At 42.0% G+C, this 25,083-nt stretch overlaps 1 protein-coding gene across 1 annotated transcript in view; it reads right to left on the reverse strand.

Moving 5' to 3' along the window:
• LOC123986101 (cGMP-inhibited 3',5'-cyclic phosphodiesterase A-like) overlaps positions 1-25,083 on the reverse strand; it is a 57,193-nt gene that overhangs the window by 17,701 nt on the left and 14,409 nt on the right. Inside the window, exon 2 of the mRNA XM_046074183.1 lies at positions 764-814. Coding sequence (XP_045930139.1) covers positions 764-814 — 51 coding nt within the window. The remainder of the gene's footprint in view (positions 1-763; positions 815-25,083) is intronic.

Genomic DNA, 25,083 nt, shown 5'->3' on the forward strand with positions numbered 1-25,083 from the left:
TATGTAACAAATGAGATAACACTGTTCGCAACCTGTCCAGCACAAAATGGAGAAATGTGAGAAAAGATATTTCCCCCAATTTGGTTCATAAAGCAAACCACAGCTAAAAGGCAAGTGATGGATTTAAATGGGTAGGTATAAAGATCACACTAACAGGATGCCAATGTTGTGTTGCTAACACGTAAGCCATAACAACTCGACAATCTACGTACATTACTGCACTTGTGAGTTTGTTGTGATGTTGTGATGCACCTTTGTGGTAAAAAGGTACATCAAGCCGCTTTAAACAGTCTCCATGTATGACCAAAAATTTCACAATGTTATTTGTGTTAATATCAATTAAAATTAAAAAAAAAAAGAAAAAAAAAAAGGTTTTTAATTAAAATAGGTCGCATTATTTTAGAGACTGGTCGTGAGGCAGAATTAAAATGTGATCCTCCAGCAGAAAAATTACGAAATATTTCAATATATCATGAATCGAAATATTGAAACATTTCGATTTATTTTTGACATATTAATAGCAAAAAGGTAACATTCAAGACTGACATAATAGCCACAAAATTATACAATGAAACCACTATAACTAACCACTTAATTCTAAAGAAAATCTACCTTACAGCTATTCAGTCAAACAATCTTCAAATCTGAACACAGAATGTCCCATAATAAAAAGTCAAGTGCTATTCTAGCACACCAAGCTGAGAAAAAAATTATCCCAAATTGCACACATCCTTCCTCCCCTTTCCCTCTGGGCTCCACTGACCTGGGATCTGCTCAGAGCTCTCTTGTAGTCCCATTCTGGCTGGCACATAATCTGGAGATAGAAGCATACAAACAGAAGCTACTGTCAGAGACCTGTCCACTCTATGACACTAAGCAGTCCTCTCTAAGCACAGAACATCTTTTCTCTTCTCCTGCATCTCTCCTTTACTTCCTCCTCCCATCATCCTGCTCTCCGGCGTCAACCCATCTAAAAATAAAAGAAGAGCAGGCACTGCTGATGAAGAAAAAGAAAAAGAACACATCACCCTTAATGCTGGAGGGCTGATCTACATATGTCCCCTTGCTGCAATGATTTTTCATTTTTGTTCAATAAGAGAAAACTGTAATCCATTTCACAGTCAGATGATGAGTTTCTGAGTGGCCTACCCTTAATTTGACAACTTTTAAGTTTTTGGAAGGCACCTTTAAGAGAGTTGGCCCTGTCCTCCTGTGCCCAGTTTTTGTGCAGAACTAGACTAAACACAACCCATCCCAGACCAATCTCTGTACTGGACACACAAAGATGAAAGTGATAGCCTCAACTGATAAGATGGCTAGGAAGGATATTTCCCAAAACAAAAGGGGGGGCATTTAATGCTGCAGTAGACTAGGAGTAGTGGCTCTAAATGTCAGCAAAAGCTAGGCTAACTTGCAGAAATCAGAGAATGTGCTCTTTTGACATACATCTCATTACTGACAGCTGGTGTAGTGGGGGTGAAGAATGAAGAACTAACAATTGTGTTGGAGAAAGTTGAGCATATTGCACTTTAGTTTAGTTTAATTATTTCATGTACACGGAGATGCCTTTACACTCGTAATCATAACTGACAGCAGAGGTTAATTTGGAAAGCTATGGCAACTCAGTTAGGGTCAACAGGACGCTCTTCTCTAATCTTTACAGAAAAAATGAGTTTATTTTTTGCATTAAATTCTTTGTGGCTCAGTGCAGCTTTAAACCACACTGCCTAAATTATTTTGTTGCTTCGCCTTTCAGGGCCTGTCCCCTGTGAGAAATACATTATAAGTTGCTCATTTTTTAGAATTTCACTGTAACTAACTTGTGAGAAATTAGCATTGGTTTCTATTTCTGTACTTTGCTGCAGCGGCCTGGGTCAAACTCTGGCTCATAGTCGTGTGTTTGCATGATATTAATTACCGTAGTTTTGTTATACTATAAATAACACATCTTAGAAAAACATTCCAGATGTTTTCCATTTAGAGTTTTAAAGAGTTTTTGTGACGTGATTAAGTGTTCGTTTCAAACATCATGTTCCACTAAGGAGGGAAAATGTCTGGGTGTGTATGAGAAGATAAATATATAAAACTGTGATAAACTCATTTCAGTGTCTATCATACACAATTGTAAACAAAAACGAGTGCACCATCATGCAAGTGCCATACGGCTGAGAGAGTTAGTGTGTGTTTGACAAGATCTGACCATATTACAATATGGGAAGATCAGAGTGATTGTGTGAATGATAAAACCCATTGCAAGTAAGAGCAAATCTGTTCAGTGAGTCTGAGTCAGTAGAAAAACATGGGGAACAAATTGGGGAAAATCCTTTGCCTGACACTCTTTCAGGTCCAGCTAAATTGATGGTAGAGAAATGCTGAAAAGGTGTGGTTGTTGATGTTCCGCTTTGGCATGATGTAACTGAAGGCATTTTTCCTATCCTAGACACACTGAGTACAGATTGTTTAGGGAGATGTAGAATTATGTTGACAGAGAAAGCAAAGACAGTAGGAAAGGGAAAAATAGATTAGCAAGCTTTTGAAAAATGGGAAAAAGAAGCACACTTGAGGGAAGCAAAATCAGTGGCAGGGTTAATGGTAAAACAACAGATAAGGAATTCAGTTATAAATAATGAGAAGAAAGATAAACACAAAAGGCCAGATCAGAAGAAATCAGAAACTTTTATCTCCAGTCGCAGCATCTTCTGACTACTGGCTCAGGAGCCAAGCACAAGAAAGGCATGCACAGCTACTGCCTATGTTGACATTTCCAAATCCCCAGCCTCGACCAACGGGAGAGCAGGAACACGTCCGGAAGTGTTTGTATACCGGCCATGGCAGCCAGATGAACTAAGAGAAATTGCAGAAGAACTGCCTAATCCTCAGAAAACTGGTGGTGAGAAATGGGTTACATCAATGAAGCAATTGTTGTCCATGTATAATCCAACTTTACAGGAAGTGGAAGCTGTGTGTCAGAAGTGTTTCAAGCTCCTGTCACCTGGTCCACAGCACCATCAGTGGATCAACTCAGTTTGGTGCCATGATGAACACCTTGTATGACACGAATGGCTTTCCCCCCTGAGAGTCTGTTGGCCTGAGATTCACAACACTAAAAAAAAGGAAGAGGAGTCATCTGCAGACTACCGTGTCCGCATGGAAGCTGTTTTTGCAGTTAACTCTGGCATCGACCCCGACAATGATGCATATTCCGACCTGCTAAAGACCTGAAGACCCGAGTCATGACTACATGTGTCGGCAGGGAAAGCACAACTGTTTGGACGCACGTCTTGCACGCCAAAAGAAACAAGGTAGATATGGACTGTAAACAAAAGAAACATCTCCAAACTGCTCAGTTAATGTTCTACCAGCAGGGTGCACCACAGAACCCAGAAGGACCCTGACACCACATTCCGAATATCAAGGGGACTACAAAAACACAAGCCGAAACACAATAGGTGCAACAGATGCGGAGGCTATGGAAAAACATCACGTCAGTGTCCCACCCCTGGTTTTCACCAAGAAGAGGGACGAGGCCAAGAGGAATCCTGGCCACACGCACCACCTGGGGGCCTCACTGTGCAGTCTCCTGGGTTCCAATCAGCACAGACATAGGATGAAGTGGAGACAGGTCAGAGCAGTGAGTAGCACACAGACACAAACTCACAAGTAAACACCATTGATGAGAGTGACAAACCAGTGATTACATACCAACAATATGTTCAGTTAACACCAGATTTTAAAACACCCCCTAGCTTAACACTAAAGGTACAAGGAGTGGATGTGACATTCCTTGTAGACTCAGGAGCAGAAGTCTCATTGATCCAATCTAAAGTGCTCCCAAATGCCCCGAAAACATTGAATTTCTTAAAAACAGTAGGAGCTTCAGGTGTTCCAGGTTTCGAACCAATTTCTGAACCATTAACTATATGTTTTGGGGATTACAGAGGTGAACACCCATGTCTTCTCTCTGATGCTTGTCCTGTAAATTTGATGGGTGGCGACCTTATGTGTGCGCTGTGCATTGATGTACATTGCGATCCAACAGGCATTAAGATAACATGTAAGACAGCTGGTCTATATCCGTTTTCATTTTCTGGGAATGATCAGTTCTACACCTGGAATATTCCTGACGCATTTGAAACAGCCTCCAAACTTGTTCACATGCAGACACACAAAGTCACACTTATGCAATTAACAGCTGAAGAGGAAGCGATGCTTTCAGTAGTGCCTGGAAACTTTTGGGGACATCAACGGTTTAACTCCTGTCGTTGTCCGGCCAAAATCACACTTCAGACCATGTAAGAGGCAATATCCGCTCAGCCCTAAAGCTGCTGAGGGCATCGCTCCTGTGGTTCAGTCTCTCATAGAAAAAGGTGCCATTGTTGAATGCCCACAGTCACCATGCAACACCCCCATCCTGCCTGTAAAGAAATCAAATGGGGGGTGGAGACCAGTACTAGATCTTAGGGCAATTAATGAAGCTGTTCAACATCCAGCCCCAACAGTACCTAATGTGGTAACGCTAATGTCACAGGTTCCATCAAATTCTCGTTGGTTCTCTGTGATTGATTTAGCAAATGCATATTTCAGCATCCCTGTACATCCTGACTCATTATTCTGGTTTGCTTTCACAATTTGCAATGGTAAGCGGTATACTTGGACGCGAATGCCACAGGGTTTTGCCTCAAGCCCTATGCTGTTTACTGCGGCTGTGACTGAGAACCTGTCGCATTGGCAGCCACTGTGTGGGAGTACACTGATTACTTATGTTGACGACATATTGGTGTGTTCTCCTACACAGGAGGATTGTAGAAATGACACAGTGTCACTTCTTTGTTTTCTGGCAGAAAATGGTCATAAGGTTTCAAAAGATAAGTTGTAACTTGTGTCGACGTCGGTGCGTTATCTTGGCCATATAATCACTCTGGAGGGTCGCAAATTGGGCCCTGAACGCATTCAGTCAATTCTGAATGTTCCAAAACCGCAAATTAAAAAACAGATGATGTCTTTTTTAGGTTTAGCAGGCTATTGCCATCCATGGATTACAAATTTTGCGGAGATCTCCCACCCCCTTTACGACATCACACACGGGGGTAAACACCTGGCCATGACTGACTTCTTGACTTGAACCCCTGAGGCAGAAAAAGCTTTCACTGACTTAAAGCAAGCTCTGTCTAGTTCCCCTTGCCTAGGACTCCCTGACTCAACTAAATCTTTCAATCTTTTTGTGTCTGAATGTAATGGTTTTATGTCAGCAGTCTTCACTCAATCACATGGTGACAAACAGCGCCCAATAGGTTAATACTCAAAACGCTTGTCCATTACTGAAAGGGCAATGGTAGCATGCTTAAGAGCTGTAGCAGCTGCTACTGAAGCAGTGATGGCAACGACTGACATTGTTGCTACGTGTGCTTTAACTGTGCACGTCCCGCATGCTGTCTATTCCCTTATCTTGCAAGCAAAAACCCCCCACCTAACCCCTGCACGATTATTGCATTGGCAAATTGTCCTACTAACCATGTCGCATGTCACCCTCAAGTGCTGTACTGTCCTTAACCCTTCAACTTTGCTTCCAACAGCTGAAGATGGAGAGCCACATGCCTGCCTGCAGGTGGTTGAGATGGTGTCACAAGTAAGGGATGCTATGTTTGACACACCCCTTCCTAACGCTAACTCTGTTTTCTTTTTAGATGGTTCAGCTATCCGAAATCCGTGTGATGGTACCCCATGCGTATCTTATGCCATATATACTGCATACGGTATAATTGAAAGTGCCAAACTTCCAAATAATTTGTCGGCACAGGCAGTCGAACTATTTGCATTGACCCGTGCTTTCATCTTAGGAAAAGGACAAGACCTCACAGTTTACACTGACTCTCAGTATGCATTCAATGTGTGTCACAATTTCCATGCTTTGTGGAAAAATCTTGGTTTTCTTACTTCCACAGGTAAACCTATTGCCCACAGAACTCTAATCATGAATCTTTTTTCTGCATTACTGTTACCTACTTCTGTTGCCGTATGCAAATGTCAGGCCCATACAGGTGCTAACGACCCAGTGTCAAAAGGAAATGCAACAGCTGATTCTGGTTTAAAAGCAGCTTCTCTGTCTCTTGTCTCCCCCATTTTGCAGATGCCCCTCTCTGTACAAAATGATCTTTTTCCCCTTAATGATGTCTCCTTGCTTCAAACAGGAGTTGATGCTGGGAAAGGGTGCACAAAACGTTTCTCTGGAGTCTGGGTAAACGCTGACGGCCTCCCAGTACTCCCAAAGTCCATTTTTCCCTTCTTGGCCAAGAAGGAGGGATGATGGCTATTGTAAATAGGTTGTGGTATGCACCGGGTTTTTCAATTTTTGCTGAAAATTTTTGTAAAAAATTTATAATTTGTGCTAGTAACAATGTTGGCAGAGGTGTGCAAATGCCTCTCCCAGCCCACCCTAAACCTGAAGGTCCTTTTGAACATTTGATAATGGATTTTATTGAACTTTCTCCATGCAAAGGATACAGGTATTGCCTTGTGATTGTTGACATGTTCTCACGTTGGATCGAACGTTTCCCATGTAGGCATGCAACGGCTTTCTCAGTTGCAAAATCACTGCTGAGAGAAGTCATTCCACGACGGGGCTCCCATCAAAAATTACAAGTCATAATGGTTCTCATTTTGTAAATAATGTTTTCCTCAAAACAGGCTTACATTGGCAGGGATGGATGATGACATGGTAAGCTATTGTTGCGCACTCAACCATACTTTGAAGGTTATTTTCCCTAAGATTAAAGCGGCCCTCCCTGGTCCTGCAACAACACAACTTCACACCACCCAGCCTGGACAGTGGGTCGTGATCAAGGATTTACGAAGAAAGCAGTGGCACCATCCCCGTTGGCTAGGACCATATCAGGTGTTGCCGACGACTCCAACTACTGTCCGGGTAGCTGAGAGGGACACGTGGGTCCATGCATCACAGTGCAAAGTGTTTCCACAGTGAGGATCCCCTCCAACAACACATAGACAATGGCTGCTAAGGAACATTGGCTGCAGTTCTCACCGCCGTCCTGATCAGCATAGTTAGGTTACTCCAACACCAGCTCAACCAGATGAGAGACGTTCCCTACAGTCTAGGAGTTTTCAACAAACAGAATCCAATAGTACTCGTAAAACCGCAGCACTCATAGATTAATTTGCACTCACCAGTCAAACTGATGTCATTTACACTGATTTTCTACACGGACTGTTTCACACAAGAAAGCATCTTCCTAACCACTGAAGATGCAAGAAGAGGATGCAGAGGGGAGATGTGACATTGGCATGTTACCAACGCAGGAGGAAGAGGACAGAAGAAGAGGGATCCACAATAAACACAAATAAACCATGTAATCAGACAATGACTATGTTTTCGGGAGTATTCCTGTTTTTTGAACTACAAAGATGATCTGTTGGTAGATTTGTTTTGTTTATTTTTCCATGTTTTTAATTATTCTTGTTTTTGATTGTTTATTTCTTTTTAGTGTTATTGTTATGATTTTGTATGCAGGTTTTCTTATGCATATTGTATCATTTTAGTTTTATGTTTTCTTGCCAACAAATAGGTAAATGACCACTTCTGGCCCCTACGGTATTATGACCATGCATGTAGGATATTTTAACTCCTGTATTAAGTGTTTTCTCTGAGATCATTCCACTTCTTTTTTTTTTAAATTTGCCCAACACATGTAGGTCAGGCTCATTGTACAGATGATATAGGTTTTGTTTTACAAATCTAGTTTTCTTTTTTCAAATTGTTTCTAATTCATTGTTTTAACTATTCATCAAACATCTAATGTTCTCAATTTTTGTATTCCCACTAAGACAGTTTTACAGTGAATCCTACCATTTTGATTTCTCGAAAATATTTTGCTGACACTTTGTGTCAAAAGGAGGGAATGTGAGAAATACATTATAAGTTGCTAATGTTTTAGAATTTCACTGTAACTAACTTGTGAGAAATTAGCATTGGTTTCTAATCAAAGGCATCTGCTGGCATGTAGGTGAGAGTTTTAACATAGACCAATCAAGAGACAGAGAAACATCTTTGATGCCTTATACATTTGCATTTCTATTCTCAGCTCAGTGAGAGGTTTTTTTGAGTGTATGCTAACACTTTGCCATTTGTTTTCCTTCGTCTACCATTTGTTGGCTGTTGTTTGTTGTACTTGTTCTGTATTTAAGGAGAGGAAATGCTGAGTTCAGGAGAGTAACCGTGCGTTCTCTCCGTGGCCACGTTACATAAAGAATGATTCATCACATCTATTTGACTCCGTATTCTTTGGGAAGGAATTATTTTCCCTGACACCCCACAACTAAGAACAAACATTCTGATAATACATAATAATAAATTGTTAAGCTTCTGTCGCCAGATTTGATACTGCAACTAAGCCAAATGCAAGCAAGTATGGTAGTTCCCCTTCGAGGGAACAAGAACTGCTTCAGTGACGACACTATGGGAACACCTCTGGGCGTGGCAGGGCTGAAATCATGAATGAAACTACTCCAATCCTATTGGCGTTGCTAGAACGGTAGCGTGTGACGGTGTAACTGGAGGTGTATATAAGCACGCCGGCACACCGGACACATTAGCTTTTTTCTATTCAGCAGGCACTCTGGCATGTTCACTACTCAACAAGCAACCACGAGAGGAAGTTTTCTTACCTGGAAGGAAGTCTGGCAGAGGAGATAGCTGATGAGCAGTTCAGGCAGTGTGTTTTCCCATGCCTGCGCTACATCACGGCTGGGGACACTCATGCCCTGTGTGTTTCCTGTCTAGGGATGCCGCATACCCAGGCGGCTCTCGAGGGGGCTGCTTGCGGCCATTGCGAGGCCTTGCCCCTGAGGGTGCTGAGGTCCCGTGCGGCTCTCTTTTCCGAAGACGGCCGGATGCGCTCCGTGGCTCGGGCGCGGCGGTCGCTGAGGCGGTACAGCGGCTTCGGTCATGGGGCTCCCAGCGCGACATCTCCGAGGGCATCGGGACTGCCGAGGCTTTTTCCCGTTCCTCGTTTGCTGACTCCGCCTCCTCTCTTCCCCGTTCGGGAGCCCGTTTTTCGGCTTCTCCCGCCCGAGGTATGAGTCTGGAGAGGCTTGCACAGTCTGATTCTGAGGAGCTAGACGTGCTCAGCATCATGGAGGATGACTTCCGGGAGCCGGGCCGACGTCATCAGTCCGCGCCCAGCTATGAGAGGCGGGGCAGTAACCTCAATGAGCTTTTCTGCAGCCCGAGCGCTACCACCGCGTCAATCCTTGCCATTCTTTCCTGATTTACACAATGAGTTGTGTAAATCGTGGAACAGACTTAAAAAAAAACAAAAAAAAAACCTGCTCTGCACGACTGACTGTGTCCCCTCTCATGACAGAAACTAAGCAGCACGGCTATGGAATGATGCCTCGGGTGGAGGAAGCGCTTGCGAGCTATCTTTCTCCCACCCTTGAGACACCGGCCCAACACACTAGGGCTGGATGCCATGGTGCAGACGTGGCCGAGGCTGGGCCTGTATGCCTTTCCCCCAGTCACTCTGCTCCTGGGGGTTCTGGAGCGGGTCTGTCAGGACGGTGTCGACCTACTGCTGGTAGCCCTGTTATGGCCGGCCCGAGTGTGGTTCTCGGACATAATATCGCTCCTCGAGGGCCCGCCATGGCAGGTTCCCCTGAGGAGGGACCTGCTGTCTCTGGGGGTGGGCCAGGTCTTTCACCCTTGCCCCGCCCTGTGGAGACTGTGGGTCTGGCCCCTGAGGGGGCCCAGTTCCTGGAGGCGGGCCTGACGGCGGGAACAGTCGAGACGCTGCTCAGCTCCAGAGCCCCGTCTACGAGACGGACGTATGGCCTGAAGTGGAATGTGTTTGCCACCTGGTGTAGAGAACGGGCGGTGGACCCAGTTACCTGTCCGGTGACTATGGTACGGAGTTCCTCCAGAACCGTTTCTCTGCTGGCCTTTCCCCATCTTTCGCCCCTCTGAGGGATGGGCCTCTGGGGAGGCTTCCACTGGTCATGCGCTTCCTCCGTGGAACCCGGAGGATGAGACCCGTGACTCATTCCAGGGTTCCCACTTGGGACCTGGCGGTGGTTCTCGAAGCGCTGGCTGAGGCCCCCTTCGAACCCCTGGAGTTGGCTGAGGCCAAGCACCTGACCCTTAAGATGGCCTTTCTCCTCGCTATCACCTCTCTGAGGAGGTTGGGGGATCTCCAGGCACTTTCGGTTTCTCCTGCCTGGAGTTTCCCCCGGGGAGGGTCAGAGCCATCCTGCATCCCTGTCCGGGCTATGTCCCTAAGGTTCCGTCCAGGTTGGCAGGGTCTACGGTGCTGCTGGCGTTTCATCCCCCACCTCATGTGAAGGCGGAGGACGGGAGACTTCATCTGCTCTGCCCGGTCAGAGCGCTGAGTATTTACACTCTGAGGTCCTCCCGGTGGGGGAAAGCAGACAAGTTGCTGGTGTGTTTCGGGTCCCCCAAGGCTGGGCTCCCCACTTCTAAACACACGGTCAGCAACTGGATCGTTCAGACTATTTCCCTGGCCTATCAGGTGCGCGGGTTACCTTCACCTGTGGCCGTAAGGGCGCACTCTACTCGAGGCATGGCGGCCTCTAGGGCCCTCCTCGTAGGGGCTTCGCTCCAGGATTTGTGTGAGGCTGCTGGCTGGGCCACTCCTCACACTTTCATCCGGTTTTACAGTCTGGACCTTCCTTCTGCACCCGGCACCCGTGCACTCCCCTCTTAGTCGTGCCTACGGGTTACTGCAAGCTGGGGGGCAGGCGGAGGCGGAGGCGTGGAATAGTGGGTATTCTCGTTCCCATAGTGTCATCACCGACGCAGTTCGAGTTCCCTCGAAGGGGAATGTCTCAGGTTACGTACGTAACCCTTGTTGCCCAAGAAGGGGAACGAGACACTGCGTCAGTCGGCCACACCTCGCCCCGCCTGGAGTGCCTTGCTTCATAGCAAAGAGCTAATGTGTCCAGTGCTTATATACACCTCCAGTTACGCCATCACACGCTACCGTTCTAGCAACGCCAATAGGATTGGAGTAGTTTCATTCATGATTTCAGCCCTGCCACGCTCAGAGGCGTTCCCATAGTGTCGTCACCGACGCAGTTCAAGTTCCCCTTCTGGGGGAACAAGGGTTACATACATAACCCGAGACGTTTTCTGTGGGTGAACAGAAGATTAACAACTGCTGAGCCAGGGAGGCCAAACATGGAGGACAACTGCAAGATAGGACACCTGCACGCATGCGTGGATGCATTTCAGCAACAATAATCTGTATTTATATATGCGGTATGTTTTTAAAAATCAAATAATCTGGACAATATTAACCATCTATATTTTGTCTTCTCTTTGCGTTGAAAACATGTGTACCAAGCATCAGTTCATCATGCTAATGAAAGACTCCTTCATGTAATAATGATGATACTTACTCTCAAATTCATTGAGTGAGATGATGATGATTCGTAAATTGTGAAAAAGAAAAAACACTTACTAGTAACTATTCCAAAAGATACTAGCGACATTTGAATTCTTACTAGTAAATTTTCTTTGGTTACTAATCATTCAATAATGACTAGTGGATGGCTTGTTGGAAGTAGCATTTTAATTGTTACTAGTAAGAATGGAATAGTTACTAGTAAAGAAAAAATAAGTACTAGTATCTAAATAACAGACACTAGTAAAACGGAAATGTTTACTGGTAACTATTCAATTAGTCACTAGTAACTAATAAATAGATGATATCTGAACTGCAGAGCCTCATTGTTTTCAATAGCAAAACTGTGCGATTAGTTGCTAAAATTACTAGTAACTAATGGAATAGTCACTAGTAACAAAAAGTTAAGTACTAGTATCTAATTATTTGTTACTGGTAAAATGGGAATAGTTACTAGCAACTAATGGAATAGTTACTAATAACTAAAAAATAAGTACTAGTAGCTTTTAAATATTGTTTAAAACTAGTAAGTTTTAAAGAATAGATGTTAAAACGGCTTGCCATACATTTTTAGCAGTGTTAAGCTGGTTATTCAGCTCATTTATAATTTCAGATAGACATAAAATAAAGACAACACTCTACCCTCTTCAATTTGTTTGTACTGACAAACAAACGAACAAACATTGATCAAACATCTTAATGACAATCATGTAAAGTTAAGCGTAATGTTGCATTTACTTTTATCTTCATTTTAACTGACTGCATAGGGTCAATGTGCAGAATGTTTCCTGTAAACAAAGGAATGGGTAATTGCTTCATTCTTGATAATAATTCTTATAATTTAACATCTAGTCCCAGGTCTCGTGTGCATGTCTGTCCGTGTGTGTGTGTGTGTGTGTGTGTGTGTGTGTTGTGTTGGTGGAATGCCCTAGCTGTCATAGTTCATAGGCTGATGTATAAAATGGCATAAAATTAGATGACCTGACAGTGCAACTGCCATCCACTGGAGATGACTTTGCATCTTGAATGGCAGATGAGATAATCTGCCTAATACAGCGGATTCATGTTTTATGTGAGCCCCTCAGGACGGGAGGGAGGTTGTTTGGTTGAATAAAAGCACTGTAATGCTGACTCACACTGAACTCCTTGATCATGTATATGTATATACTTCATTTTGGAATACTGTGTGTACCGTTCCTTTTTTGTTGAAAGTGTTCGCTTAAGAGTCAGGCCAGTAAACGATGTGCTATATTGAAGTAATGAAGAAGTTACAGTGCTGCAACATGGCAGAAATCAGACTTGAGAAAATTAAATGAGTCCCTTTCTCTCTTTTACAATCACACATTTTAGCTTCTATCATTTACCCAGGCCATTAAATCCTCCTTTGTGCTCTGCTGTCCCTTGACACGGCTCAAATACGCTCATGTCAAGTCTATAAGGGCTGGGAAATCACAGAGGCCTAATGCACTTCTGAGCCACATAATCTTTGACAGCTCCATCATTCAGTCTTAAGCAGACTGCTACAACTTTCCCTTGTGCAAACACAGACATAGCTTTCTATCAGTATAGCTATTTATGATAAAAAAAAAGGAAGGTATGGAAGGTTCATCTTCACACACACACACACACCTGTCGTAGTGTTACATCGGTGGGATGGCCAACACATGCATAAACACAATGCATACTGCAGGGGGAGCTCTGTTTGTTTATGAACACTGCTAGTCTCAGGTTGTTTTTGTGGTTTGCAGAACTTAAACAAGGACAAACCTCCTTATGTGTTAAATCCATAGGTAACAAGAATATAAAATTAGAGCTGAAAAAACATCACAATGCATTTAAAAACAAGGTAATTATGCAGTGATTCCTTTAAAAATAACCGTAATGGACACAAATGCTCTCTGAATTCACAAAAATGTACACATTTAATGCCATTAGATAGGGAAATCTGATATTTTATATTTTACATTTAAAAATATTTCAAGTTCAAATGAGATTACTGATCAGGCTCTTCCCAATTAGAGAATAATGTAAGAAACATACATGAACCACCGCAATCTGTTATGTATATCAAAAATGATCTTGACTACTAAATGATCTTGACTACTACTAAATGTGTAAGTGTAGTGGTGCATGTCCATTGATAAATCCCATTATTATCACAACATAAATACCATTCAAAAACATAATCACACAGCTTTTCAGATGTTGTGACCTACTTCTTCTCTTTTTTTTTTTTTTAAAAAAGAACTGTCTGAAAGCTAAAAATAAAAATAGAGATTTCTTCAGCAGCCCCCTAGGCTGAAAGAAAACATCCTTGTTTTGCATGGTGAAAATTACAACTTGTAAATACAATTCTATGTGTGCTTACTTTGTCATTCACCCTTTTTTTCTTGAACTGCTCTGTACTTTACATGAAATCCACTCTTTCAATGTGAAAGAAATTGGGGCTGTTTGCAGGGAGGAGAAATACTGTGTAACTGTCCTTAACCCTGGCTTCTTATTTAAGCTAATAGCTGCATGTGCGTGCATGTGTGCGTGTGTGTGTAACTCCGCATGTTATGATGTACTATGACAAAGCCATGTAACGGCTTAAGGGACAAAAGCTTGGCCTGTCTGTGAGCCCGTCTTTAGACACACACACTTACACATATGCGCAGGCACAAGCACATGCGACTGCACACACATGCGCTGACACACACATTAACACATGCGCTCTCTGTTTGTCACGACTCAGACATTCCAGCCCTGAAGAACCCAGCAAGCCAGACCAAAACCCCTACTGGCCAGCAACTGTTCTTACTAGACCCCAGCTGAGAGAAAAAGAGACAGGAGAGAGGGAGAGAGAGAGATTATCACAAATCGAAATTTATTAGATACCTAACTAGTCCCTCTATCACTGTATAATGTGAATATTTGATGTGAAAACCATTACAGACCTCATCGTTACCTCATCTTGCCTCATTTAATCTCACTACTTTTCATCTCATCTGGTGGTATAGCGGTATTTGTAAAATTTAAGCTCTGTTGTACCTTGACAGATGCAAGTGATTAATGTTTTAATAACCAGTATTTGATTACTACAAGTAGCTGCGATGTAAGTTTAGGCAATATGGACCAAAATCACTATTAAGATAATAATACCAATAAAAAGAGATCAGTGATATGCCATATGCATGTTTTATAATTACAATTTGCTGGGAAAACAGAATTTGGTAAAATGATAACATATGATCAAATTGAAGAAACATCTCCTTTCATCTAATTTCATCTGAAACCCAATTATCTTCCTGCTGTAGCACTTCACTTTACAGGCTTCTGACTCATCATTGAAGTCAATTTGCTTGTACTGTAGTGTTGATGCTCAATACATTAATTATGTAAATGAATAATAAAAACAGCTAGCTAGCTTCACTGATGGCACACCACATAATGTGTTCTTACAAACTGTTCATAGTGACCCCAAGAATCACAGTTTACCCACTCAACACAGCTAGCTTGCCAAAAGGATTTGGCAAAGCTCACTGTGTATGCATGGTTTGCCTGTCTGTGTGTGTGTGTGTGTGTGTGTGTGTGTGTAAGAAAGAAAGAGAGAGAGGGAGTGAGATGGGATCCTGGGCTGGATTGTGATGACTCACCCACCCACACCAACACGCACACTCACACACGTGAATTAAGACATGCACTCACACCGTCATCACTCAAAACCATGTTAGCGCTGCTCAATGATGCTAATTGTTCCCAATCAGCGTATCAGACGTCCTGTCAATGCACTGTGAAACCAGACCACACCAGTGATTGCTTATTGATCTCATTACATGCTAACGTCACTCTCTGTCAAGCAAATGTTTGTGTGTCTTTGTGCACATGTGCGAGGGGTCCACTTATACATCCATCAGAGTTCTACAACTGAGCCAAATATTTAAAGTGATGCATGAGTTCCAGTATTTGCCGTCCAACCGACGGTTTAGAGTACTGCGGTGTACAACAAAACAATATAAAAACAGCTTTGTTCCCGTAGTGATTAATTTTATGAATAGTATTAAGATGGAGTAGATTTTTTTAGTGTGATTTTAGTGTCTTGTTCTGTTTGTATGGTTTTATCGTTTATATGGTTGAGAAACAGCCTAAACTTATTCTCTGGAGCGTAAATTACCTACAGGTATAAATACAGGAACCTGAACCTGAACCTGAACCTGATCTGAGCGTGTAATCAATACAAAACATGTTACCTCAGTTTTATTTATTGAAACTACACTAAGAGTTTGCAGCCAAGCCAGCAGCTATGTGACGATATTGTCACCATCTTAGTTAAGAGTTAAGAAAGTTAATATACCAGGAGCTTTTATTATCATCAAATTTCCCATGATATACAGTGTACTCAAATTACTGCTTTATAGTTTAACCTTGTATACTTAGGTTAGTATACTTGTATACTACCTTGTAAAGCACCATGGTCAACCTTGGTTGTTTTAAGTGTGTTAAGTGAGTGTATATAAATAAAGTTCATATTAGTTCATGTAATGTGCTAATTAGCACACAACCTACAGTGCAGGAGAGGTTGGTGTCAATAGTTTTGCTGGTATTTGGTCACAAACCAAAGTATTGTGCTAAGTGAAATTTCGATCTGATGATGGCATTAGAGAAGTTTGGGCATCACCAGTGTTATTATGATGGTGATACAGAAATTCATCCTGGGGGACATGAATGAAATTTCATGGCAATCCATCCAATAGCGGTCAAGACATTTCACTAAAAAACACAAATGTCAATCTCATGGTAGCACAAAAGGAAAAGTCATGGGATTACAAGCTTCATCTTGTGGGCACCACTAATGTCTTCAAGAAATTCTCTGAAATTTTGAAGCAATCCATCCAATAGTTGTTGATATGTTTCACTCTAGTGCATTCGATCACATCACCATCCCTCAGCCACACTGCTAAAAAAAAAATTTACTTAAACATACTTTCTGAGATTAGAAGAACTTCTCTAGTAATTATATTTCACTATAAAGAGTTTCCTTAAAGCAGACTGCAAATTTAAATTGTCTTTTATTGCTCAACATATTGTTTGGTATATTTGAGAATATGAGTCAAATATCCATTTGCCTTGATGGTGGCAGCCTCATAATGACCCTAAGCACAACTTTAAATCTGCACCTCTATACCGCTTGTCTCACATGTTTTATCTCTTACTGATGCATCTCACAGATCCAACATGATATCACGGAATAGCGTTAATAGCACACCACTTTTAAGGACATTTCAGCGTGCCATGTCAATGCATTTTAAGGATTTCGCGAGTCGTTTCACGCCGTTTAGACTGCATTGACTTCTGTTGTGCAGAAACGGTGTGTCATTTCACGCTGTTCAAGTAACACAAAGGAGGTTAACCGGTCGACATGCATATTTAATTATTGATTGTTGAGGTTAGCAGTAAAGTACATGGGGTGGGGGGGGATATCGATGCTAGCATCATTAGCTAGCTAGCTACTTAAACTTTAACCTAGCTAACGCTATGTAGCTAACGTAAGCAATGATGCAGAATGCTAACATAAGTTACGTAACGTAAATAAAAACCAAAAACTAATGTTTCTTGCTTCACTCGGGAACTGAACTTATTATCCACCCGACCACCTTAGTTTCAGATTTTCATGGCTATTTATATCCCACACACGCTGATTTTACCTGTGACAGTAGGCATAAAATGGCAATGCAGTCTAAACGGCGTGAAATGACATGTGAAATGCAAAAAATGCGCCAAATGACTTAAGAAATGGGCGTGTTATTCATACACCTTTTGATGATACCAGGCTGGATCAGATGGGTAACGCTTAAAATACTTATCTCTTATCGGTTACAGTTACAATTGGGATGACACAACTGTATGATAGGAAAAGGCACTAAGGTTATGATAGTTTTGTCGTACATCATTAATTACCATTGCAAGGTCCACTAAATTCACTGCATTCCCATAAGTCATAGTAACATGATTTGTTTACAGTAGCTATGAATAAGTAAAAGTAGGCTAGCGAGCTGGGAGAAAGACAGCTTTCAAAAGCATTTATCTCATGGGGAATGGGATCTAACACTCATTATGTAGTACATAGAGTATTTGTGCGCAGATGAAAAACCCTGAGTTACCCTGACAGACAATATATGGATAAAATGTTAGGTATTGAGTTGTAGAAAAGCTAAATTATCTTTAGTATTTCATTTGTATTTCTACAATATTTTCCATCCTGTGAATAGATTGCGCTGATGGCAGTCACCGACATAGCTTTAGGCAAATATGTGTGTGTGTTTGTGTGTGTGTGTGTGTGTGTGTGTGTGTGTGTATGTGTTTCACAGTGGAGTTGCATGACTAAGCCTCTGCATGGGCTGTCAAGTAAATGCATGCATGCCTCTGTCAGGAATTTTACATCTCATCCTTGTAATGTCCTTCTCATGTGTGACAACAGTTCACAACACAATGAGTTTGCAGTTGCATGTGATCATGTGTCCTGTAGCATGATGCCTTGTACCTGTTGATGTGTTTAATGCTTAATATAACCGCAACTCGAATAAGAGACAACATGCTCTGATGTTCTACACCATAAATTAATGAAACCACATGGGCATTCAAAAGGACCGGAAGAAATGTGAACTGAGTTGTCTGTGGTGACTGTCTCTTTAAATATAAATATTTATGTTCTTTAAAAGGTAAAATCGGTAATCAATCAATCATGAATCACTTTTTTATTGCCTGTGTGTGAAGGGGTTGTAGAGTCACATAAAAACAATCGGGTTTTACCTCTGATGGCCAGTATGCCTATTCTTATGTGGAGACTCAGGGTTGGATTTTCCAGGAAATCCATTGGCTGTGACATGCATGCCCACTCCCAAACCTCTTGCCTTCTGATTCTGCACTGTACACAGCAACAACACCGCATCTGACAAGATGGAGACCACTAAAACGACTGTCTTCCAGCAGAACACAGGCTCCAACACAAACTCCAAGTAAGGATAAAAAACAACAGAATAGTATTATTTGCTGAAGCCTGTCAGGACAAATAAGAATTAGATTGACTTCGGAAAGGCTGGCTTCATTGAGAGACCTCTGCTTTGTTTTGAAACCGACAAAACCGACACAGAGTTGGCTTTCATCCTATTGGAAAGGTAACCTAATATTACTGCAAAGCTTGTGAAACATATTGTGATTTTGAGCTTCAGTTGGCTCAAGTTAGATAACGTTAGCTCGGCGGCTACTGCCAAGCAGCTGCTAACGTTATCCGGTGCAAGATACTATAGTTGTATAGCTTGCTACATTACATCCCCAGCTAACGTGATACATATTATCTTGTGTACCACCGGTATTATGTCAAAGCGTTGATTTTAGCCTGCAAGAAATTAACATTGGTTTTACTGAAGCCATTCAGAATGGAGAGGAGATGGTAATATGTGCTCAGTAATGAGAGTTTTAAAATGAATAAATTGGACAGGCATCTCAAAACAACAGCATAGGGCAAAGTCCAAAGAATATTTTTTTCTTTGCAAAGAATCCTTCAAGATGTGTTGATTCAATTTCCAACCACATACTTGTGTGAAACTAACGGCAGGAATCCAATCGTTACGGCTGCGCCACGTTTTCGATCCGTCCTCAGCCCGGCGTCAATGTCCACTGGAAGTGCCTCAGAAGCGTTTCAACAGTGGAGCGTGCAGCATGCCCCACGTTATTGACTTGTTAATTTGTCATTTTCATGCTTCTACTACCGTCTTCACAGCTCTATGTGATCCCATGTCGTTCCGTCAACTTCAGGCTGCATATCCTACAAGGAGCATTTCAGAATCAGAGCATTTTGCCTGCCTGATTTTGCCAACATATTTAGATTTTGTTGATTTGGTAATCAGTGTTTGCTTTTTGTCCTTCTACTATGATTAAGTAGGCTACGTAGGTTAAATTACTTATTTTTGTGTCTGTTTTAACAGTGTTTACTGTTGTTTTATGATCGGAAGTCTCCACGGGGTGTTTTATCTTGAAAATTGACCAGATTCTCTATGTGTCTGACTTCCTGCTCAGTCAAAAATAGACCTGCTACCAAGCGGGAAGCTTCCGGTCTACAATATGAAGCGAATGCGGAAGTCCCTGAAACCTGCATTCTATTGAAAATCCAGCAGGGGGCGACTCTTCTGGTTGCAAAAAGAAGTCCGGCTCCATTAGAAATAATGGGAAAATGACCCTACTTCTCAGCTGAATAATTACCCCAGTAAACACTTTCCTGATGAGTTTATGGTCTCAGTCGCTAGTTTCAAGTCTTCTTCAATACAGAATTATGTTCATTTAGTAAATTATGGTCCCATTTATTTTAAAATAGACCAAAAAGCAGAGTATGTTTCAGGGCGGGATTATGTATGATTGACAAGTCGTTACCATAGCGACCTATCAATCAGGCTGTAAATTTAACCAGCGCTGTTGAAAAAGCTTATTAGGAGTTGGCTGTTCACTTTCTCTGGTGAGTACATTTAGTTTTAAGACTGTTGTTCGCTAGACAAAGTTATCAGCCCAGTTAAAATGACAGTTAACGTGAGTTACAGTTGCACCTAGCTAAGCAAGCTAGCTAGCTCCACACATGGCCGTTAGCTCCGCCGTATCGTCACTTCCGGGCACTTCCTGGTTGCAAAAATTTGACATGGCGGCGACCTATCGGCCAAACTCGAGAGGGAAAATGATGGATACTGGACCATTAAAAAGGTTACCAGAAAAAGCCCCCGGCCATATTATGCAAATGGAGTTGTCATTAAAATGTCAAACAAAAATCAAAAAAGAAGAGACAACGTGGACTGAGGGGGAAAAACGTGTGTTGATAAATATACTACAAGAAAACCTATATTTCCAAGTCATTTATCCATTTCATGCAGCCTGTAGCATGTGGCAAAAAATATTAATGGACCACACTAAGTGCCTATCAGGCTTCCTTGTATTCAAACTCAGTTTTTAGAATATTTTCATATTGACAGTATAAACAATGAGACTATAGATATATGTGTCAATAAAGTGATTTTGCTACACCATTTTCCCCAATATCCATGTAACATTTTATTGTGCTAATTACGGGCAATGTTTCAAATCAATGAGCAGGACTGCTTTATGGCAATACTGGATTGTTATTTTATGAATTTCCAGATGTACTATCGTGATATATCATCACGACATTATCAAATTACATATACTATGGGAAATATTTAGCATCACTAATTAGCAATAAACAAGTATATTGATAAACTAACACCAAAATAGTATGTTCAAATTATATTGCACTGCAAATATGCAGCAAATAAATGAGTGAGTGAATGAATGAAATAATGATAATGCAATGCAACACAACATTGAACAGTAATAATATAGTAAGAGCACTACTAATAAGAAAAAACAAATTCCAATGTAATGGATACCCTTCCAAACAGATAGAGTAATAACAGTGTGCATTCATATTCTTGCACCATCTACTTGTCATCTTTACTTCACTGAATAAGATGCATCACACGCAAACAGACCCTCATGCATGCACAACACTCATCTGAAACACACACACACACTATTTCATCCCAGTCTTCTTCCTCCCTCCCTCCAAGGCTCCACAGCTAAGTGAAGTGTTTTTCCCTCGTGTTGTTGTACCCATGTTAGGCTACTGACGCCAGCTTGTCATTCTCTACTCCTATTACTGTGAGAGGGGAGTGCGTCACAGCTCCCACAACCCACTTCTCTCTGTCAGCGTTCTGCTCTTGCTGATTGACACTGACGTTGGCGGGCATTAGCATTTCAGGCTGAGTCCCATGGGAACAACGTGAGCGTCCAGACACTGGTCTTCCATTTGGAGCTGCATGCATAATGACTTACATCCCATTTTTTTGTCTGTACTTTTTGAAATTTTTCTCACATTTCAGACATATTCAGCTGAACACTTTCAGCCATACTTAAGATTTAGATGATATGTGTAGTGGTGTGTGCTTCTATGCAGGCTTACAGGTGTTTAGCCTTGCTCTTGAATGCACCTCTAGAGCATCAAATTAGCTCCACCCAGATCAACCCCCCCCATTAGCTGAGCTTATTTAAGGCAGCTGTGTAATCATGGCTGTCTCTTTGCTTTTTTCCAGCCTGTCGGTTGCCACATGGAACCCTCTGTGACGTTTAGGTAGGTGAGTGAGTTAAAAAAAAAAATAACTCTTATGTTTTCATTGTGTGTGGTTGTATGTTTTGCAGCAGTCTGCTGCCCGCCTGTTTTATGTGTTTTGGCTGATTTCAAGGTTCCCTGTCTGGAGTGGCGTGATGTATTGTCCTGTACAGAGCACCTTGTGTTAAAGTATGAGAACCTTATTGAGCACCAAGTAGGGTATGATAACTACCTGAGCTGACATTGCACATTGATTACTTTTATAAACCTGTTGCTAATATGTATGTGTTTTTAATTGTAGGTTGTCAGCTGCTGTTTTGCCTTGGTTAAACTAAGATTTTAAGTGTTGCTTGTACAATCTGGCTGTAGTGCCTCCAGGTGGCACTCCACTAGTTGACTATGGTTGTATTTTAGATGTAACCAACTGGTCTGTTATTTTGCGTTTGTTTTTTTTTCCTTTTTAGAGATTCTAGTGGTCGGCTTGCGGTGGAGGCTAGGCACGCTAGTGTGGGTCCCTTCACTGATTGTAGTGTTAACGGCACTGGGGCACGATTGGGTAGTGACACGATTTGCAGTGACTATTGCAGTGGGTAAGTTGGTGCACCCCTGGAGCACGCCTTTCCACAGTTGGCTCTGGCCCACTCTGCCGTTAGGTTTGGTTCAATAATATTCAGAAATATAACTGGGGGTGTGTTTTGTTAAAAATAGGTAACTTGTTTGCCAAAATTGTAAAACATTTATACTCCATTGTAATTTGGTTAGTTATTTGTAGTATTCACCATCCTCTTTTCAGGCACTTCCAGTTACCAATTATCAATAAATGAGTAATTCTTTTGGAACCACGTCTCTTACTTACTTACTGTAGCCTTTGTATAAAGGGTTAGTCAAAGTAGAAGTAAAGCAATTTCTGGGGTGGAACTCTCCAGGTGGCGTTGTTGGAAAGTTAGGTTCTGGTGGTCATTCTTCTTTTAGCGCCACCACCCACCTTGCCACATTTGCATATAGCCACTTTATTAGGCACATTTGCTTGTTAACACAAATGGCTAATCCGGCAATTACATTTTAGCAACTCAATGCATTTAGGCATGTAGACGTGGTCAAGATAAGTTCAAATCAAGCACCAGTCAGAATACGGGCTGGTCTAAGTATTTTAGAAACTGCTGTTCTACTGGGATTTTCACACACAACCATCTCAAGGGTTTACAGAGAATGGTCCAAAAAAGATTTTAAAAAGTGAGCCGCAGTTGTGTGGATGAAAATGCCTTGTCAGGGTTTTTCCTGCATAGAGAAATTTTTGCCGCCCCAAAGAGGTTTTAGCAGGCGCCAAAGGAAAATCCTCAGCGCCAAAATGATCAGAATTAAAAAAACTTTCAACTCCTCTCCAAATGTGTTTTTAAAAGCAATTTTTCAAACAACTGAGCAAGCAGAACATCAACTTAAATACGACTTCTTTGACTTCCAGCAGTCACCTTTCCATCCACAGTGGCTGTATTTTACACATGCATTATTAATTAACTAGCTGCTGCGTTGTTTTGAACGCTCCATTACGAAGCTCGTGCTAATGATCTCCTGTTATTTCTCCCAAGATAAAAGCCGTTTGTGCTTCAAGTGTGTCAGTATGAGTGTTGGGAAAGTTACTCAAAAATTGTAATAAAGTACTAGTTACTTATTACTCAAAGTAATATTATTACATTACTTTTTACTGGATGATTACTATTACTTTCCAGTGTTTCCCACAGAATGACGGGTGTTCACGAGAGAGAGAGGGAGAGGGAGAGAGAGAGAACGAGGGAGCGAGCCAGGAGGTGCTGCAGGAATATATGCTCCCCAATACAGCTCCTTAATCATCCATCCATGCATCCATCGTCATCCGCTTATCCTGCCTACAGGGTCGCGGGGGGCTGGAGCCAATCCCAGCTGACATCGGGCGAAAGGCGGGGTACACCCTGGACAGGTCGCCAGTCCATGGCAGGGCTTCTTAAACAAAATGATTTTAAATACGCCTTGTAAAAATTTGGAAAATCAGTGTGGCGGTCCGCATTGATAATTATCCAGATTATAGGCTAATTATGGGACGCTGCTTTCACTACCCCCACCCCCCTTCACCCCCAAACAAAGCAGTCTCTCCTGACTTTTGAACTAATATCATATTCATAACAGCAGCAAGGAGTGTGGTTTTTACAAAGCATATAGCTTTGGCCTAACGTTTCTTAATGCCACCGGCAGAAATAAAAAGACAAAAGTAAATCCCGAAAGGCTGTTTTACTGCACATGTAGCCTATTTATAAGTAGTATTCAGTAGTTACAAAACGTTGCGTTAACGCCACTCTCTCCCGACGAGTCCAAGCATCAATGACAGTAGCTGCCAGAGTTTCTTTCTTTCTTGCTGTGCTGCTTCAGAGACAGTAACTAGTTACTAGTAACGCGTTACTGCCCAACACTGATTGGTATTCACCGGTACTGTCAATTTTAAATGTTACTCCTGGGCGCACCGGCTCTCTCCTCCGCCCTCTAAATCAGGTTTCTGGGCACTAGTTACGCTCACCTGTTCGGTTCTCGCCTGCCTGCTAATCTCCGCAGGGAGATCTGGAGCCTTTCATGCAGCCGTGTATAGTGGCTCGTCAGTCACTTTTCGTTAACCAACCACAGCCTGGAGGACATTAAACATTAAAAAAAGGTTGCGGCACTACAGCAACCTTTAGAAATGTTTAATTCGTCGTTCTGTGTGCAGTTTTTATTTCTGACAAGTTAATTTGCATAAACAAATGAGAGACTGACCACCATGTAGAGCATTTTTCTTGCAGAATAATTTAGTGACTGAAAACAACCCACAGAAACTGCTGTTTTGTCCAACTGGAATTAATATTAGAAGCTATAATGAATTTACAAACATTAGCATTAATCAAATCATAACCACAGTGGTGTAGGCTAATATCACAGCTAAATCTCTACTAATAAACTATCATCCAAATAGTGTAACATGAAAATATACACTACTCAAAAAAATAAAGGGAACACTAAAATAACACATCCTAGATCTGAATGAATGAAATAATCTCATTAAATACTCCTTTCTTTACATAGTTGAATGTGCTGACAACAAAATCACACAAAAATTATCAATGGAAATCAAATTTATCAACCCATGGAGGTCTGGATTTGGAGTCACACTCAAAATCAAAGTGGAAAACCACACTACAGGCCGATCCAACTTTGATGTAATGTCCTTAAAACAAGTCAAAATGAGGCTCAGTAGTGTGTGTGGCCTCCGCGTGCCTGTTTGACCTCCCTACAACGCCTGGGCATGCTCCTGATGAGGTGGCGGATGGTCTCCTGAGGGATCTCCTCCCAGACCTGGACTAAAGCATCCACCAACTCCTGGACAGTCTGTGGTGCAACGTGGCATTGGTGGATGGAGCGAGACATGATGTCCCAGATGTGCTCAGTTGGATTCAGGTCTGAGGAACGGGCGGGCCAGTCCATAGCATCAATGCCTTCCTCTTG

Source organism: Micropterus dolomieu, linkage group LG17, assembly GCF_021292245.1.
Source record: "Micropterus dolomieu isolate WLL.071019.BEF.003 ecotype Adirondacks linkage group LG17, ASM2129224v1, whole genome shotgun sequence".
NCBI classification, from domain to species: Eukaryota; Metazoa; Chordata; class Actinopteri; order Centrarchiformes; family Centrarchidae; genus Micropterus; species Micropterus dolomieu.